General features: G+C 42.5%; 1 protein-coding gene across 3 annotated transcripts in view; it reads left to right on the top strand.

Annotated features, from left to right (window-relative positions):
- The window catches only part of BCAP29 (B cell receptor associated protein 29), a 56,316-nt gene that overhangs the window by 33,346 nt on the left and 5,747 nt on the right, over positions 1-17,223 (top strand). For all 3 annotated transcript variants that reach the window (XM_069977468.1, XM_069977485.1, XM_069977475.1), the window contains exons 4-7: positions 2,278-2,428; positions 3,771-3,906; positions 4,974-5,085; positions 16,040-16,140. In XM_069977468.1, coding sequence (XP_069833569.1) covers positions 2,278-2,428; positions 3,771-3,906; positions 4,974-5,085; positions 16,040-16,140 — 500 coding nt within the window. The remainder of the gene's footprint in view (positions 1-2,277; positions 2,429-3,770; positions 3,907-4,973; positions 5,086-16,039; positions 16,141-17,223) is intronic.

The raw sequence follows: 17,223 nt of genomic DNA, 5'->3' as shown, positions 1-17,223 counted from the left end.
TAACTTTATTATGTTAAAGGGGTAGTGCGGCGCTCAGAAATTATTCACAGAATAACACACATTACAAAGTTATACAACTTTGTAATGTATGTTATGTCTGTGAATGGCCCCCTTCCCCGTGTCCCACCACCCCCACCCGTGTACCTGGAAGTGTGGTGCGCTATACATACCTGTCACGTGCCGACACCAGTCTTCTATCTTCATTCAGCGACGTCTTCTTCGGGCGGACAGCTCTGACTGTTCCGAATGCCGTCCGCCCTCTGCAGCGTCCTCAGCCAATCGCGGCTGAGCACAGTTGTGACGCGGCGGAGGGGGGGCGGGCGGCAGCGACTCGGCCGTCCTTCCGAAGATGACGTTTGGCACAAGATGGCGGACGGCCCTCGAAACGGATCAGGTAATGTATAATGCACCACACTTCTGGGTACACGGGTGGGGGTGGGGGTACACGGGGAAGGGGGCGATTCACAGACATAACATACATTACAAAGTTGTATAACCTTGTAATGTGTGTTATTCTGTGAATAATTTCTGAGCGCCGCACTACCCCTTTAAATAATCTTTTTCTTTAGGGCCAGTTCACACTGAGTAAAACTGTCAGAATTCTGGCGGAATCCTGCCAGTGTCCGTGTCATACAGGTAGTCTATGGGAGGCTTGCGCGTCTCCCCTCTCCACGCGGAAGAATGGACATGTCAATTCTTCCGAGCGGAGAGGCGCGGAGAAAGGAGGCGCGCGAGCCTCCCATAGACTGCCAGTATAACACGAAGGCTGGCGGGACCTCCACCGCGGAATTCCGCCAGTTTTACTCTGTGTGAACTCGGCCTTACCTGTCAAAACCCAGCGACTGTCCAATGTTCCCCATCCCCTCTCCATCTAATACTCATGAACGTCCAGATGACAGCTGTTGAAGGTGTAAACCCACTTTTGGCCGTGTTTGCCTATTGTGGTCACCACATGATGCTGAAACCACACCCCATGTAGTCACCAATAGCCGCACAATGTTGCTAAGGTTGTCTGCAACATCGCACCTCTATTGGTGACTGCATTGGGATCACAAATGGGAACATAGCCTTAAAGAGGATGTACCACCAGGTACATCCTCTTTAATCTGACACAGGGATAGAACAGCGCCGTCAGGGGAAAGCCAGTGCCGCGGTCCATTTTTCCAACCGTGGCCCGGTTCCCCCGTTCTTTCCACGGTTACCGGCCGGTGCTCACGCGGCTCCTTCGATTCTAACTCTGGACTACCCAGAAGGGAGTTTTCTGAAGCAGTTTTTTTTCACTTCTAGCCAGGATTAGATTTAAAAGGAATGGGAAATATGAAGGAAGGACTTCTACTTATTCCTGCTAAATCCACCTCTGGTTTTGACTAAGAAACTGCACTGGTGGTTTTTCAAAAAATTTGCAAAAAAATTGGGTTAAATCTGCCTTAAATAGTGGTTTCACATATGTTTTTTTGTTTTGTTTTTTTTTCTTAAAAAAAGACTGGAAAAAATACCATTAATAAATGGCAACTTATTCAAAAACTGTTAGAATGCTTCAAACCGCATTACAAGTTGCATATACTCTGCTTCTTTGCTGTGGGCTGGACAAAGGCTACGTTCACATCACGATTTTGCCTTTAAAAAATGAGATGCTGACGTATCTGTACATGGACCTGAAGAAGAGACACATACTTGAATTGCTTTGTCTGGTTTCCTAATACATCAATTTTTAATTGTATACTGCAGTCTGCTGTTGATATTAGAGATGAGCGAATTTACAGTAATAACTGAGCAAATTGATTTGTTTTTTCTGCAATCCACTCATCAGCCTGCTGCCATTTAACTGACTGCTGCTCTGTGCAGCTCCTCTTCAGGTGCTGGGTAAAGCTGGATTCAGTCCTGGGAAACTGTAAAGTTTCCCAGGACTGGATCCAGCTTTTCCCAGCACCTGGGGAGGAGCAGCGCTGGGTTAAAAGGCAGCAGTCTGATGGGCGGATTGGAGTGATAACGAAGAAATTTGCTCACCTCTAGTTTCTCTTTTAGTCCTCAAATTTGCAGTCTTCTACCCCGCCAAGAAATTCTACCAAACTTTTTCTAGGATCACCAATTGGATTCGGCATTCCGCACCTCCAGCCTTTGAGTTCTGCTACAGAATACATAGAAATTGTTTGCTTATACTCTTTAATATTATGAATACCTTTCGTCCAGTACTTTTATCTCTACATACTTTCATTTTTATCTTTTAGATGCTTTAGGGCTATTATAAATTTAGGGCATATTTAATTTTATTTACAGATGCTGTGAGAGAGGTGAGGAAGTATTCTGTGAGTCCAACAACTGAGAAGGCAGACAAGCTTTACGCTAGCACCTATGATCATCTCCATATGAAGCTCTTCAGAGCCCAAAGAAATCTTTATATCTCTGGATTCTCCCTTTTTCTGTGGCTGTAAGTAACATTCAGTGAATTTTTACATATGTTTGTCAGTAAGTTAAGACAAAACATCACAAGTGCCAAGACCTATACTGAGAGTAAGCTCATTTTCAGTCACCACTTAAAGGAATTGTCCGGGCAGCAAAGGTTTTTTTAAATTTTTTTTTTCCCGGGGCTGCAGTAAAAATAATGTAACATAATTATCAAGCCCAATAACCACCAGTTTTTCAAAGTTTCTGGTCCTCGCGGTGATTTTTTAAAATATACTTTAGTAAGTATGGAACTGGTATTCCGTATCGAAAAAGTTGGTATCCGTATCAAACTCAAAATTCTGATATTGTGACATCACTATTTACCATGATTTAAAGCGTAACTGTCATGTTTTTTTTTTTATTGCAGAAATCAGTAGTATAAGCGATTTTAAGAAACTCTGTAATAGGTTTCATCAGCCAAAAAAGCCTCCTTCTGTACTCAAGAAGCAATCTCCAGCCTCCTCCCCCCCCCCCCCCCCCCCCCCCCGACTTCTTATCTGTGCATTATCAGGCAAACACATCTTCATTACAGAGAAGCCAGTGAAGACGGGCTCTGCTCTCTCCATTGTAAGCCTATGAAGGGGGGAGGGGCTGAGGGAGATGAGGGAGCAGGAAGAGGTGACATGAAGGTCAGCTGTTTGTAGACTCTCTGGGCAGCTAAAACGCAGGATTCAGGTGTCAGAAAGGTCAGTGCTTATCTATGAACTTACTGAGAGAAGATTGCAGGGTGTTGTGCTGTGCAGGACTGCTCCGTGCTCAGTCACTCCTAACAGCCCCTCCCCTCTCCATAGCCACATAATGGAGACAGAAATCCTGCTTCATTTGATGTGAGGGGGGAGGCTGGGAGATTGCTTTTTCACTACAGAAGGAAACTCTTTTAGTACATAAAACCTATTACAGAGTTTCTTAAAATCGCTTGTACTGTTGATATTTAATGTTTTCAGAAAAATGGCCCTGAAATGACAGTTACGCTTTAAGCCTGTTCGCAGGCGTAAATGTTGGCAGAAACCTACACCTGCCCAGGGGAAGGTGTAAATTTCTGCACCTGTCGTACAGCCGATGCAGGTTTGGCCGGTTTCACTAAAATGCGTGTGCCTCTAAGGGAATCAGGGAACCAGTGGCGTACCAGTACACCAATCTTCATAAATGTCACCCTAAATGTCAAATAGATCCCCCGTGGCTCAGTCTTATATAGCTATACCTTTATGTGCAAGGAGCCCAGGGTCCAGTTAAGGATGTTGGAGCTGGATTTTCTTATAGCTAGATGAATCATTTTGGTATAGGAAATATTATTAAATCTTTGCCGTTTTGATGCATTTTCACAGTGTTTTAAGAAGAGTTACTTATCTGATAGTGCAGTTGGCATTAGAGACTGAATCTTGTGATGCTCTGAAGGCACAAGTGGAAAAAAATAATGAAGCTGCAAAAAAGTATATGGAGGACAATGAACATCTGAAAAAGGTATTATTCTGATTTCCTAATAATGAGTTAGATGGTGGTTTAGATGGATGGGGCATTCTGCTGCTTGAACACATTTATATTGAAAAATAAAATTGATTTACTGTTGCCACATTATAAGTATAGTCATTTACTATCATGAGCGCCAAACAAATGAGGTGCAGTGGCAATTTCTTCTTTATATTGTTGGACATCTTGCAGCATCCACACAGCACATGCACCTAGAAATTAGCAATTTTTAGTATATACAAATATTATTGCTGGATAATAAAAAGAAAAACGGCTAGTGGATTTGTTTGGCTATCTCCTACAGGCTACAAAGTTTTGTTCAATTTTATCTTCTTAAAGGGATACTCTAGAGGGGAAATAACATCTTTCAATCATCTGGTTTCAGAAAGTTTTGCAGATTTGTAATCTACTTTTATATATATAAAAAAAAAAACTCCAGCCTTTCAGTGCTTATGCAAGTTAGGAAATTAGGTTTTCTAAATGGTTTTGCTCTGGACAATTCCTGACATGGACAGAGGTGGCAGCAGAAAGCATTGTGTCAGACTGAAAAGAATAAACCACTTCCTGCAGGACATAAAGCAGTTGATAAATACTTAAAGGCTTGAGAGTTTGTTTTTTATATTTAAAAGAAGTAATTTAAAGCTATATTTGTATATATGCATTAAACCACTTAGGCTTCATCCAAACATTACTTTTTTTCAGTCTGTAAATCAGGATCCTGTTTTATGGACAGAAAAAGGACCCCCCAATGTGGTTCCCCACTCATCCGTTTAGAAAACAGATCTGTGTTCGTCCTCCAGCTAAAAAAATAAGACCTGCATATATACTGTTCATTTATGTTAAACTGACTCAAATAAAAGTCAGTGGGTCTACTTTTAACTAGTGTCATACGCATGCACCAACTGTATGTACTGATGCATGGCCTGGCAACCCCTATACAGGTTTCCCCCAGTAGTTATTTATTACCCATCACTGATTCTATACAGATGTTTTCTCTGAAAAGAAATACTAATGTTTGGATGAGGGCTTACTAAAACTAAGCATCATTTCTTATTTTGAAGGTTTTGGATTCAAGTAAAGTTAGTGAAAATGAACAAAAAATCAAGAGAGAGAATGAAATCTTGAAGAATGAAATTGGAAAGGGTAAAGAAGAATTACAAAGAATGGCAGAAGGTGGGTATTGTTTAGTCTTAATATATGTGAAGACATAGGGTGGGTTCACACTACGGAATTCACGCGGATAAACTCTGCGGAATTCCGTTGGCTGTCCGCGCGCCTTTCCGCCGGCTCCATAGACACCAATCTATGGGCCGGCGTATTCCGCTATCCGCCGAAAGAAGTGACATGTCACTCCTTTCGGTGGATAGCGGAATACGCCGGCCCATAGAATGGTGTCTGGAGCCGGGGGAAAGGCGCGGCCGTGCGCGCGGACATACTGCGGGATTCCGTGGACATTATCCGTGACAATTCCTCAGTATAAACCTACCCATACAGTGGGGAAAAGAAGTATTGCTGCTGCATTTGCAAGGTTTTCCACCTGCAAAGAATGAAGAGGCCTGTAACTTTATCGTAGGTACACTTCAACTGTGAGAGACAAAATCTAAAAAGAATTTTGCCTGAGGGCCCTTTTACACCCCCCACATGGGACCGTGCAAAACGCAATCAGCAGGGCCACATGAACAATCACTGTATCGTTCATATGGCCATTGAAATATATTGCTATCTGTCGCACATCCTCTGTTTACACAGAAAGATGCACAGCCAATATTGATATATTTTAGTGTGGCACAAAAGATGCGATCATGCAAAGATGGTGATCACTCACACTTCTACAGGGGATGATTATTGGCCAAAGGAGTTTTTCTTTGCATAGGGCTTTAGTCAATTCATAGATAAACTGGATTGCAGTGAAATGAGGGAATCTAGATGGTTATCTGTCCTGAATTCTGTTCCTAGTAATATGTCATAATGTTGTCAAAAATATGAGAGGAAGAGCTCTTCTTGTTTTGGCACAAGGACAGTATTTCATTCATGGGACTGCGCATTACTGCGAATTTCAGTAATGTCACAAATGAATATCCAGTGGGCTGTAAACATTTACTTGGCAGCAGTGATAAATACATGAAGTCATAAAAGATCTCATATGCCAAGTTCTCTACATCAGTAACTGTCCAGAATAGTAGTAAATCCCCACAGAAAACCTCTCCTGAATTGGACATTTCCTGCCACAGACAGAGGTGGTAGCTATGTCAGTCTGGAAAGAAAACACCACTCCTGTAGAGCATACAGCAGCTGATCAGTGCTGGAAGACTTGGGATTTTCAATTAGCAGTAATTTAAAAATCTAAAACTTTCTGACACAAGGTAATTTTAAAAAGATTATTTTTCTCCAGAGTCCCTTTAATGAGGCACTCTGTAGTGACTTCACTCTGGCCGCCCATTATGCAGAGAATCTGCAGGGCGGATCACTGCACTGAGGGTGGTAGTCTGGCTCCTAGTGAACCAAACTGCGTAATTTACATAGTAGTTAAAGCTATAAAGAGTACCTGTCATTAAAATTTACTTTTGACATGTCATCAGACATACAAAAGCTGAAAAGTGCTGCAGCAGCCTGCAAGTGTTAGGATTCACTGCGTATATTCTCTCACGCAATAAATGTAAAGAATTTTTTTTTTAATGAGGTTATTAGCAAACCATTTGATTAAATTCTATGTACTATCACACCATGTTAAGGTAATCCTCAGAGATATGGTACCAAACACTGGTCTCTTTCTGACTATAAGTCTACAAAATTGGGCATAAAGGATCCAACTTAAGGGTGGGTTCACACATAACGGAATCGCAGTGGATTTCAGGCTGTGAGTCCGTACTGTCAATTTGAATAGGTTTACATACTGGCAGCAGAATTTTCATCCCACTGCGAGTATGTAACCCCCTAACCTGCTGCGGCCCAGTGAATACTTTACCTGTTCATGCTCCAGCCTGCTTCTGTGGCTCCCAGCATCCTGACATCCTGGTCAGCCAATCAGGGCACTGTCCTGCAACAGCCACATTTTTTTTGTGTTTGGTGTGTGTGTGTGTGTGTGTGTGTGTGTGTTTATTTGGGGGGGGGGGTTTGGCTATACACTGCCTGAAACTATCCAGTTAAAGCTGTGGGTGCAGGACATGCCTTCAACTGGTAACATCCAATTGACTAGTTAACCCTTAGAGGACTGGGCCAATTAAAATTTTTGCGTTTTCGTTTTTTCCTCCTTGTGCTTAAAAGGCCATAGCAGTTGCATTTCTTTCACCTAGAGACCCACATGAGCCCTTATTTTTTGCGCCACTAATTGTACTTTGCAATGACACGCTGAATTTTTGCTTAAAGGGGTTGTCCGGCGATAAAAAATTATTCACAGAATAACACACATTACAAAGTTATACAACTTTGTAATGTATGTTATGTCTGTGAATGGCCCCCTTCCCCGTGTTTCCCCCCACCCACGCTAGACCCGGAAGTGTGGTGCATTATACTCACCGCATCTCGTGTTGTCCACGGTCTCCGATCGTCAGCAGCTGATGACGTGGCCGCGTCATCAGCCGCTCAGCCGCGATTGGCTGAGCACAGTTATGCTCAGCCAATCGCGGCTGAGCTTCGGATGACGCTGCAGAGGGCGGCCGGCACTCGGTAAGATCCGCTGGCCTCCCGAAGAAGACGTCACTGCTGAGGATCGGAGACCGTGGTCGGCACGTGACAGGTAATGTATAGCGCACCACACTTCCGGGTACACGGGTGGGGGTGGTGGGACACGGGGAAGGGGGCCATTCACAGACATAACATACATTACAAAGTTGTATAACTTTGTAATGTGTGTTATTCTGTGAATAATTTTTTATCGCCGGACAACCCCTTTAAAGTACACTGCAAATTGAAATTGAAAAAAAAAAAGCATTTCTTTTATTTGGAGGGTTTTTGTTTTTACGCCGCTAGCCCTGGGTAAAACTCACTTGTTATATATGTTCCTCAAGTTGTTACGATTACAATGATATATAACATATATAACTTTTATATTATGTGATGGCTTGTAAAAAATTCAAACTATTGTTAACAAATATATGTTCCTTAAAATCGCTCTATAACATTGGGAAAGGGGGGTGATTCAAACTTTTATTAGGGGAGGGTTTTATTTATTAATAATGACACTTTTTTTTTTACTTGTACACTCATACTAGAAGTCCGCCTGGGGCACTTTTAGTATAGGTACACTGATCTCTCATTGAGATCTATGCTGTATAGAGAAGCAATCGAGTGCCGAGCCGGGATCAGCGCCATTACGGTGCAGACCCCGGCCCGAGCCGGATGTGTTGATTGCTCCTCCGGGGCAACGTCTCAGGGGGCGATCCACCCCACTAGACACCAGGGATAGGCTGCAGTAATAGCCACGTTCCCAGGCTACGAGCGGCACCCAGGACCATTGCGGTTCAAAACTGGGCCGCCGCGCATCAGGTACAGGTACGCCCAAGGTCGCCTGGCGGTTAAAGAGGACCTGTCACTCCCCCACCCCCCCGTGCCGGGGCAGAGCCCGGCCAACCCCCTGCTAGAGACCCCTTGCATGGAGTCCCGCTCCGGGAGCCACTCCTGCCGCCAAGATATTACCGTTTGGAGAGTCCGACGCTCATAGAAAATGAATGGAGCTGTCATTCTCTATGAGCGTCGGACTCATCTCTGATGCTCGCGCATCGGGTTTCAGGCAGTGGAATCATGGTGTCGGGAGGGGCTCCAGGAGCGGGACTTCATGCACAGTGTAAGTATAAGGGTCTCTAGCGGGGGGTCGTCCGGGCTCTGCCCCGTCACGGGGGGTGACAGGTTCTCTTTAAAATTAACAGTTGAACACAGGGCAGTGAGAAAAGATGTTCCATTATTATTTCATGGAGAATACATACATTTACTAAAACAGACAGGTTATGACAGGTCACAGGTCCTCTTCTCAGATATTTTCCCACCAACATTAGGTGAGGAGTGTTTGATTGGTGATAGTCCAACTGCTGGTTCTGCTGTGCCTGGCTGTCTTCATTTGCCTCAGAGAGTTGAATGGTACAACTGCTGCTGCATTTAATCAAGAGGGCATGCAACCCTATTCTCGTGATTGGTGGGAAAACCACTGAACTGATTGTTATTATAGTGATGACAACTAATTTAGCCTAGACGATTAACTAGTATATTTATATTATCAGTTGCAGCGGATTGTCTGACCTTTCCATATTCTTGTCACCTAATGGCCATATAATCAGGGTAATTTAAGTGCAGGACACTCTTTTACAGCTAGAGTAAAGCACTACACTGAAACATGCCCTGTTCTATTATCGTTTATGGACATAAAATAAAACACTTTTTACAGTTTGCTTGGTACCATTTGGAGTTGCAAAATAGAAGCAACATTTTTTTCCTATTTCACATCTTGCTCAGCTATAAACGTGTTCCTCTTCGTGTGACGATTATTGCTGTCTACACGTGTATTATGTGGCTGCTGTCTCTTGGTTGGGCCTGAAGATGTTGGACTGGGAGCTAGCTATGACTGGTTGTTGTTTGTGTATACTAGCAATATCAGTGCACGAGGGAAAGAGCAAGACTGATTTGAGTCCAGTCAGACTGCCACACCTATACACTGCAGTTGGGGTGGGTATAGAGCCCAGCACCAATAATATACCTCAACAGCATATAGTATTGTTATCTATGGAGTATAAGTCTTGCTGCTTGAGAAATAAACATATTTTGTGTAACTTGAAGGGGTTGTCTGGGGAGTTAAAGATGGCTGAAGCCCTCTGCTCCCTGGCGCTTATTTCTTGAAGTTCCATGTCTCGGAAGTACCTTCAAAGAAGTAGAGCGGTGGGACTAAGTTGTGATCATAGCGTGTAGGCGAAACACACCTACACACTTCAATCACAACTTAGTCCCACCCCACCATATTTCGAGAGGAGGGGGGTCTTAGCGCCACGGAGCAGGTTTTAGATGTCTTCTGCTCCCCGGTTAACCCCTTTAAACTGTCTCTACACATAAGATAGAAGTAGTTTGATTGTTGAACAAACAATCATGTAAATAAATCAGCATTTTGCAGACACAGCCATATACATTTTAGTCCATATTGGCCATTACAGTTATTTAAACTGGTCGTACATGATCAATGACATTGGGGGAAGGAAGAACATTCTTTCTGTGTATGTTGTCTTCCTTAAATATTGTTTGGGGACAAAAGATATTACCCAAAAATGTAGGTACACACTGAGTATACTGACAATGAAAATTTCCTTGCTAAAATTCTACTTAAAATCCTGCTCAGAATTAAGTGGAAGTGAAGCGGAATTTCAAACTCAAACTGACTTCTATTGATGCCTGCTAGCAGATTCCGCCTCCAGAATAATCATGTAATTTTTTCAAGCATAGTTTAAATCCACATTTCTGTGCTGAAATTACCCATTGTGAACAGAATTGTAGATATCTCTTTGAACTTAATGGGAAACTAAGGGATCTGTCATGATAGTGCTGTGGAGATTCTAGGGACCGAATCACTTGTCACTTTGAAATTCCCTATGAAATAGATAGGAAACATAAACGTCTTTAACCCCTTCCCTCCTGGGCATATTTTCGTTTTTGCGTTTTTGTTTTTTCCTACTTGGGTTTAAAAGGCCATAGCACTTGCATTTTTTTACATACAGGCCCACATGAACCCTTATTTTTTGTGCAACTACTTGTACTTTGCAATGGCAGACTTAATTTTTGCATAAAATATATTGCGAAACCAGAAAAAAATTATATGCACAGTGAAATTGAAAATAAAACGCAATATTTTTTATTTGGGGTGGTTTTGTGTTTACGCCATGCGCCATATTGTAAAACTGACTTGTTATGCATGTTCCTCAGGTTGTTACGATTACAACAATATGTAACATGTATAACTTTTATATTATTTGATGGCTTTTAAAAAATTAAAACCTTTAAAAAAACCCCTAAATGTTCTTTAAAATTGCTCTATTCCCATGCTTATAACGCTTTTATCCTTTGGTCTATGGGGCTGTGTGAGGTGTCATTTTTTGCGCCATAATGTGTTCTTTCTATCGGTCCCTTGATTGCGTATATGCAACGTTTTGATCGCTTTTTATCACAATTTTTCTGAATTTGATGCGACAAAAAATGTGTAATTTTGCACTTTGGGATTTTTTGGGCGCTTACGCCATTTACCTTGCGAGATCAGGAATGTGATAAATTAATATTTTGGGCGATTACGCATGTGGCGATGTCATATATGTTTATTTATTTTTATTTATAAAATGGGAAAAGGGGGGTGATTTAAACTTTTATTAGGAGAGGGGATTTTTTTATTATTAAAAACACTTTTTTTTTTTTTTCTCCCACATACAGTTATTAGAAGCCCCCTGGGGGACTTCTATATACACAGCACTGATCTCCCATTGAGATCAATGCTGTGTATATAATAGAGCAGCGATCCATCAGATGGGTGCTCTATTATAATGGTCTGCAGCAGACCATGTAAATAGATTGCCGAGCCAGGATCAGCGTCATTCCGGCCGTCTCAGTACAAAGATCCCCCCCCCCCAACCTGCGGCACCCGCTAATAGCCGCAGCCCCGTGCTGCAGTAAGCAGCCAGGATCGCAGCGGTTCAGAGCGGGGCCACGGCGCGGCCCCTCTCTGAAACTCCCCCCCCCGCAGGACGTGACTGTACGTCCTGTGGAGGGAAGGGGTTTAACAGTGTTAAAGGTTACATGTTTTCATTTTAAAGCTGGTGCTTTTAGAAGTCCCAGATTTTTTTCACGTAAAGCAGTATGATTACTAACAAAGTAAATGGCCAAAGTGAATTGATTTTTACAGTAAGAATATTTTAAATATATAAAACTGTATAAAAATCATTTTACTACAATAAGACAGGACAAAATAATAGGACAAGACACAAAATAAGAGAGGGGTGATTTCATTTAAAAGTTCACATAAATATTAAGCACAAAAGACTAAAGGAGATAGGTAGGTGTACAGTCATGGCCAAAAGTTTTGAGAATGACACAAATATATTTTCACATAATCTTCTGCCCTTTGTTTTTTATGTGTGTTTGTCAGATGTTTTTATCACATACAGAAATATAATTGCAATCATATTATGAGTAACAAAAGCTTATATTGACAGAATGAGTTAATGCAGCAAGTCAATATTTGCAGTGCTGACCCTTCTTCTTCAGGACCTCTGCAATTCTCCCTGGCTGCTCTCAATCAACTTCTGGACCAAATCCTGACTGATAGCTGTCCATTCTTGCACAATCAATGCTTGCATTTTGTCAGAATTTGTTGATTTTTGTTTGTCCACCCTTCTCTTCATGATTGACCACAAGTTCTCAATGGGATTAAGATCTGGGGAGTTTCCAGGCCATGGACCCAAAATCTCTGTTTTGTTCCCTGAGCCATTTAGTTATCACCTTTGCTTTATGGCAAGGTGCTCCATCATGCTGGAAAAGGCATTGTTGATCGCCAAGCTGCTCTTGGACGGTTGGGAGAAGTTGCTCTTGGAGGACATTCTGGTACCATTCTTTACTCATGGCTGTGTTTTTAGGCAAGACTATGAGAGCCGATTCCCTTGGCTGAGAATTAACCCCACACATGAATGGTTTCAGGATGCTTTACAGTTGGCATGAGACAAGACTAGTGGTAGCGCTCACCTCGTCTTCTCCGAATAAGCTGTTTTCCAGATGTCCCAAACAATCGAAAAGGGGATTCATCAGAGAAAATGACAGTCCACTGTCGAGTATTAAGAGTAATGGCAGAAGGTTGGTGGTGGTTTGTTTTAAAAGCAGCTGGCTGACCACATTTTTCTTTTTACTTTGTACCTGATCAGCAAGGCATAAGTCTAGTTCTGTTCTGATTTTTTCAAGTTTGGATTTTAGTATTTTTCTCAGTTTTCCCTTAAACCTATGCTTGAGTTTGGTAGCCAGTGCTTCAATGCTTTCTTGTCTATGTATTTATATATTCTCTCTTTTTTACAGAAAGGCTTCTTTTATGCTTACACTACATACAACAACATTATGTGCTTCCCATAGGGAATGAGAACTGATTGAAAATAATAGATATTGGGGGGGAGGGGGGGGCAGTTGGATTACAGAAGTGTATTTGAAGTTAAAACTTCAATTGCCAGACAATGGGGCTAAAAGTGTAGAAGTTCTGATCTGAGAGAGAAAATTTTATTGGGGGAACATAAAATTACGACCATTAAAATGTAATCTGTTTATTCTACAAGTATTGCCAGATTAGCAAGTGAGCTCTTTTCTGCTGGTTGTAGACTATTAGCTCCATGCAATTCAGCTAGAGCACAGCAGAGTTAACAGGTGAATTTGTACATCTTTAGTAGAAACAAGTGGGGATTCCCAAGACCTATTCTGTCCCTTTCATTAGTTTCAACACTAGAAGCAGCCAATACAAATAGCCACATACTGTTCTGCCTGATAAACATAGTTTGTATTTTAAGTACTATGGTGAATGATCTCTTTTTATAGTCTGAGGCAAAGAATATGAAAAAATTAGTAATAGTGTTACCTAAGTTAATATGTATGGTAGTCGTGTTTTATGTCTATGGTGTTGAAGGATTTTTGATAACATCAAGAAAAGAGACATTTTCCCCAAATGCACAGATTGCTTCACTGCTTCATAAATTTGGTACAACTCTGGAATTGCTGTTATGATCTTATGTATGTGGTAGTGACATTCAGCATATAATCATAACACTGCAATGGAAAGCTCTTTATAGGAAATCCAACCTCATTACCCAATATTGTCCAGGATATAAGATGAGACAAGATGAGTACAAACTGTATCTTGATGTAATTAACAACTTCTTATTGTGGCAATTTAGAGAAATAGATCCGTGCGTGTGTGTGTGTGGGGGGGTTTCCTGTATAATTTCTTGCGTTCGTCGCAGTGTCAACATACCCAAAACACTGGAACAATGTGGAATGTTGTTATTTTGTTGATGTCTAGATAGCATGTCCTCTTGATGGCAGATATTGGTGTTTATAGTTACAATAGTGGCAGCATGCCTTGTTGCAACGAAGGTTACTTTTGGCTCATATTTCCAAGAGCATTTTCTTGTGCAAAAGGTATAATGTAGTTATTCTCAGAGGACATTCTGCAGTATAAGGGATTTATACTATTTAAAGCTAAAAGGTAAACAGCCTATAAAGTAAATGGATGGGCCATGTACAGACATGATGGATGATGTGAGGATGTTCAGTGCAGATTCCCCACTGAAAATCTTCCGGGGTCTGACTTTTTTTTTCCCCCCCCAAAAAGAGCCAAGGGGGTGTCTGAGCATAATATGCACTTACCACCCGGCTCCAGTGCTGGGGTCTACTGTCCTCCGCTCTTGTTCCCGGTCCCCTGGCTGCTTCCTGGTCTGAGTGGAGACTCTCATTGTGACCGCTTAGCCAGTCAGCAGTTGTAGCGGGGTCCTGCGGATGACAGCGGACCCCAGCGATGGAGCTTGAGGAGGTAATTGCATGTCACCTCCACCCCGGCTCTTTTTGGGGAAAAAAAAAAGTCAGACCCCAGACTTCTCCTTTTAAACCTCTTTGGGCCCTATTACACCAAGCAATTATGGACTGTATTGGACCGGCTGTTCCTGCTAATAATCATTTGGTGTTATAGGTCAAGTTAAAAGTTAATGATCAGTCGACATGCACAATGTCGGCTGATCGTAGTCTTTCAACATGTTGGATAAAAATGATCACGACAGTCTGCTGCACATGACTCCATGTAATAGGAGCAGTGGCAGCAGACCGCTGCATTCTTCAATGGGCCACCCAGATAATCCAATTGCTTGAGTACCCAACATAGGCTGCTCCTCAGGGGTTAAGTTGCAGCTGGCTAGTGTTCTCATCACAATGACATGTAGAGGAATCTAACCTGCTGGCACGACCCTATTGCTCCAGAGGCACCAAGGCTGAAGGTATGTCTTTTACCTTAATCCTCAGCGCTGCTCCCGTGCACCTAGTCATTTACTCCACGGTGAAGGTATACACTATTAGGGTGCCTTTACACCTACCAGATCCGCTGCGAGTTTGCCGCAAAATCAGCCGCGAATCCTGTACTGTAAAGCTCAATGGGTCCCATACACACAGCGGATCCGCTGCCTGCATGGGACCCTGCGCCGCCACCGGCAGCTTACAGCCCCGGCCCCCTTAAACCCCCGCACGCCCGATCACCGCCCCGGCTTCCCCCCCCCCCTCCCCGCACGCCCGTTCGCAGCCCTGGCCCCGAGCATACATCACCTGCTCGGGCCAGGGCTGTGTGATACTCCCCTCGCTGCCCATCAGCATCAGTGCTGCCCTGCAGAGGACCCGGGAGCATCACACAGCCACGGCCCGAGCACAGGTGATATATGGTCGGGCCGGGGCTGCGATTGGGCGTGAGGGGGGGGGGGCGGGTCTTTGATCGGGCGTGCAGGGGTTTAAGGGGGCTGTAAGCTGCGGACAGCTGGCAGTGGCGCAGGGGTTAAAGGGGCCGGGTCCTATACAGGCAGCGGATCAGCTGTGTGTATGGGACCCATTGAGTACAGGATCCGCGGCTAATTTCGCTGCAAGCTCGCAGCATGAAAATCCGCTGCGGATCCGGTAGGTGTGAAGGCACCCTTAAGAGGATTTATCAAGACTGGAGGGTGCCATATGGCAGTCTCAGGAATATATACCAGCTCTTGATGATTTGTGCCTAAATCAGACTCAGGAAAAGGCCACATCCTTGCTGTGCCCTCAAACCCTGAATGTCCTCCACCCTCCCATAATGCAAGCAGGGTGTGCGTCAGAAAAAGTCACAGAAGTGTGCAAAAATCTGTGACTTTTACCTAACTATGCCATTTGTGGCATTTATAGATTCCCCCCCCTCCCCCTCATATGTCTATCTATCTGGATATATCTCAGTCTGACTACCAAAACAATTAGCTGACAACAAGGTAAGGAAAAAAGTGGGAAAGGAAAAGCAAGCAAGTTTGCTAAATCAATGAATGTGTTTGCCAAAGTGTTTAACTTGATGTGCCCTATACGTTAACTATATTAGTTGAGATGGAAATACTTTTTCATACTGCCAGTATTTATTTTTCAGCACTCTCCAAATCACAAGCGGAAGTCCTTGCTCTAAAGAAGCAGAGTGAAGGGCTAACAAGAGAATATGATCGCCTCATAAGGGAACATGAGTTACTACAGGTTGGTATACAATTTATTCTCTTGGTATACAATGTATAGAACATATATACATTTATTTAAATAAAGCTTGATGTGTCAAAATATACTTATGTGTGACGACTTCAAGTAAAATCCAACAAGGTGCCACTAGGACCAATTAGGTCTGAAGCAGTTTGTATACAGAATACACGCTGCGTTGTCAGTGTGTATAGTACATACATACTACTGTGATGGCTTTATAAATGTAACATGGCAACATTCTGTATATATAATACACTGAGCTGTGTAGACTGCAGACTGCACCTTTTATATTCAAAAGACTGTATACAGACTGCTACTTAATATAAATAATATATACTAACAGGGTAGCACACCATATAGCACTTTTATTTCTTTACACCTTCCGATTTCTAACATATATCAAATGAGATAAAGGGGAAGTTTATGAGGAGGGTTGAGAGACAGATTTCCAAAATTGTACTATGAGTCACTATATTTTCTTACACAACCTTAGTAACAATTTCTCCAGTTTCGTGTGGCAAATGGCTGATGTGCAGTGAAGTTATTGTCTCTGTTCACTTCATGGATGAGTGATGATTTCCATCTGCTTCAAACATTTGCCACTCACTTTAACCCTTTGAGGACCAGGCCCAAAATGACCCAGTGGACCGCGCAAATTTGATCTTAGTGTTTTTGTTTTTCCCTCCTCCCCTTCTAAGAGCTCTAGCACTCTCAGTTTTCTATCTACAAGCCATGTAAGTGCTTGTTTTTTACAGGAATAGTTGTACTGTGTAATGGCGTCATTCATTTTACCATAACATGTATGATGGAATTCCAAATATATTATTTATGTAGATATAAATAGGAGAAATCGGAAATAAGCATATGGTAACGTTTGGGGGGTTCCTGTGTCTACGTAATGCACTATATGGTAACAGCGACATGACACTATTATTCTATAGGTCAGTCCGAACACAACCATATGCAGGTTACACAGATTCTCTAATGTTATATATGTATTTTTTTTATGAAATCCCTTTTTTTTGGCAATTAAATGTTAATAAAATGGGCCTATTGTGACGCTTATAACGGTTTTATTTTTTC

This window comes from Dendropsophus ebraccatus, chromosome 1 (assembly GCF_027789765.1).
Source record: "Dendropsophus ebraccatus isolate aDenEbr1 chromosome 1, aDenEbr1.pat, whole genome shotgun sequence".
NCBI lineage: Eukaryota > Metazoa > Chordata > Amphibia > Anura > Hylidae > Dendropsophus > Dendropsophus ebraccatus.
Note: the sequence above shows the minus strand (reverse complement) of the source record. Positions and strands in the feature narration are given on the sequence as shown.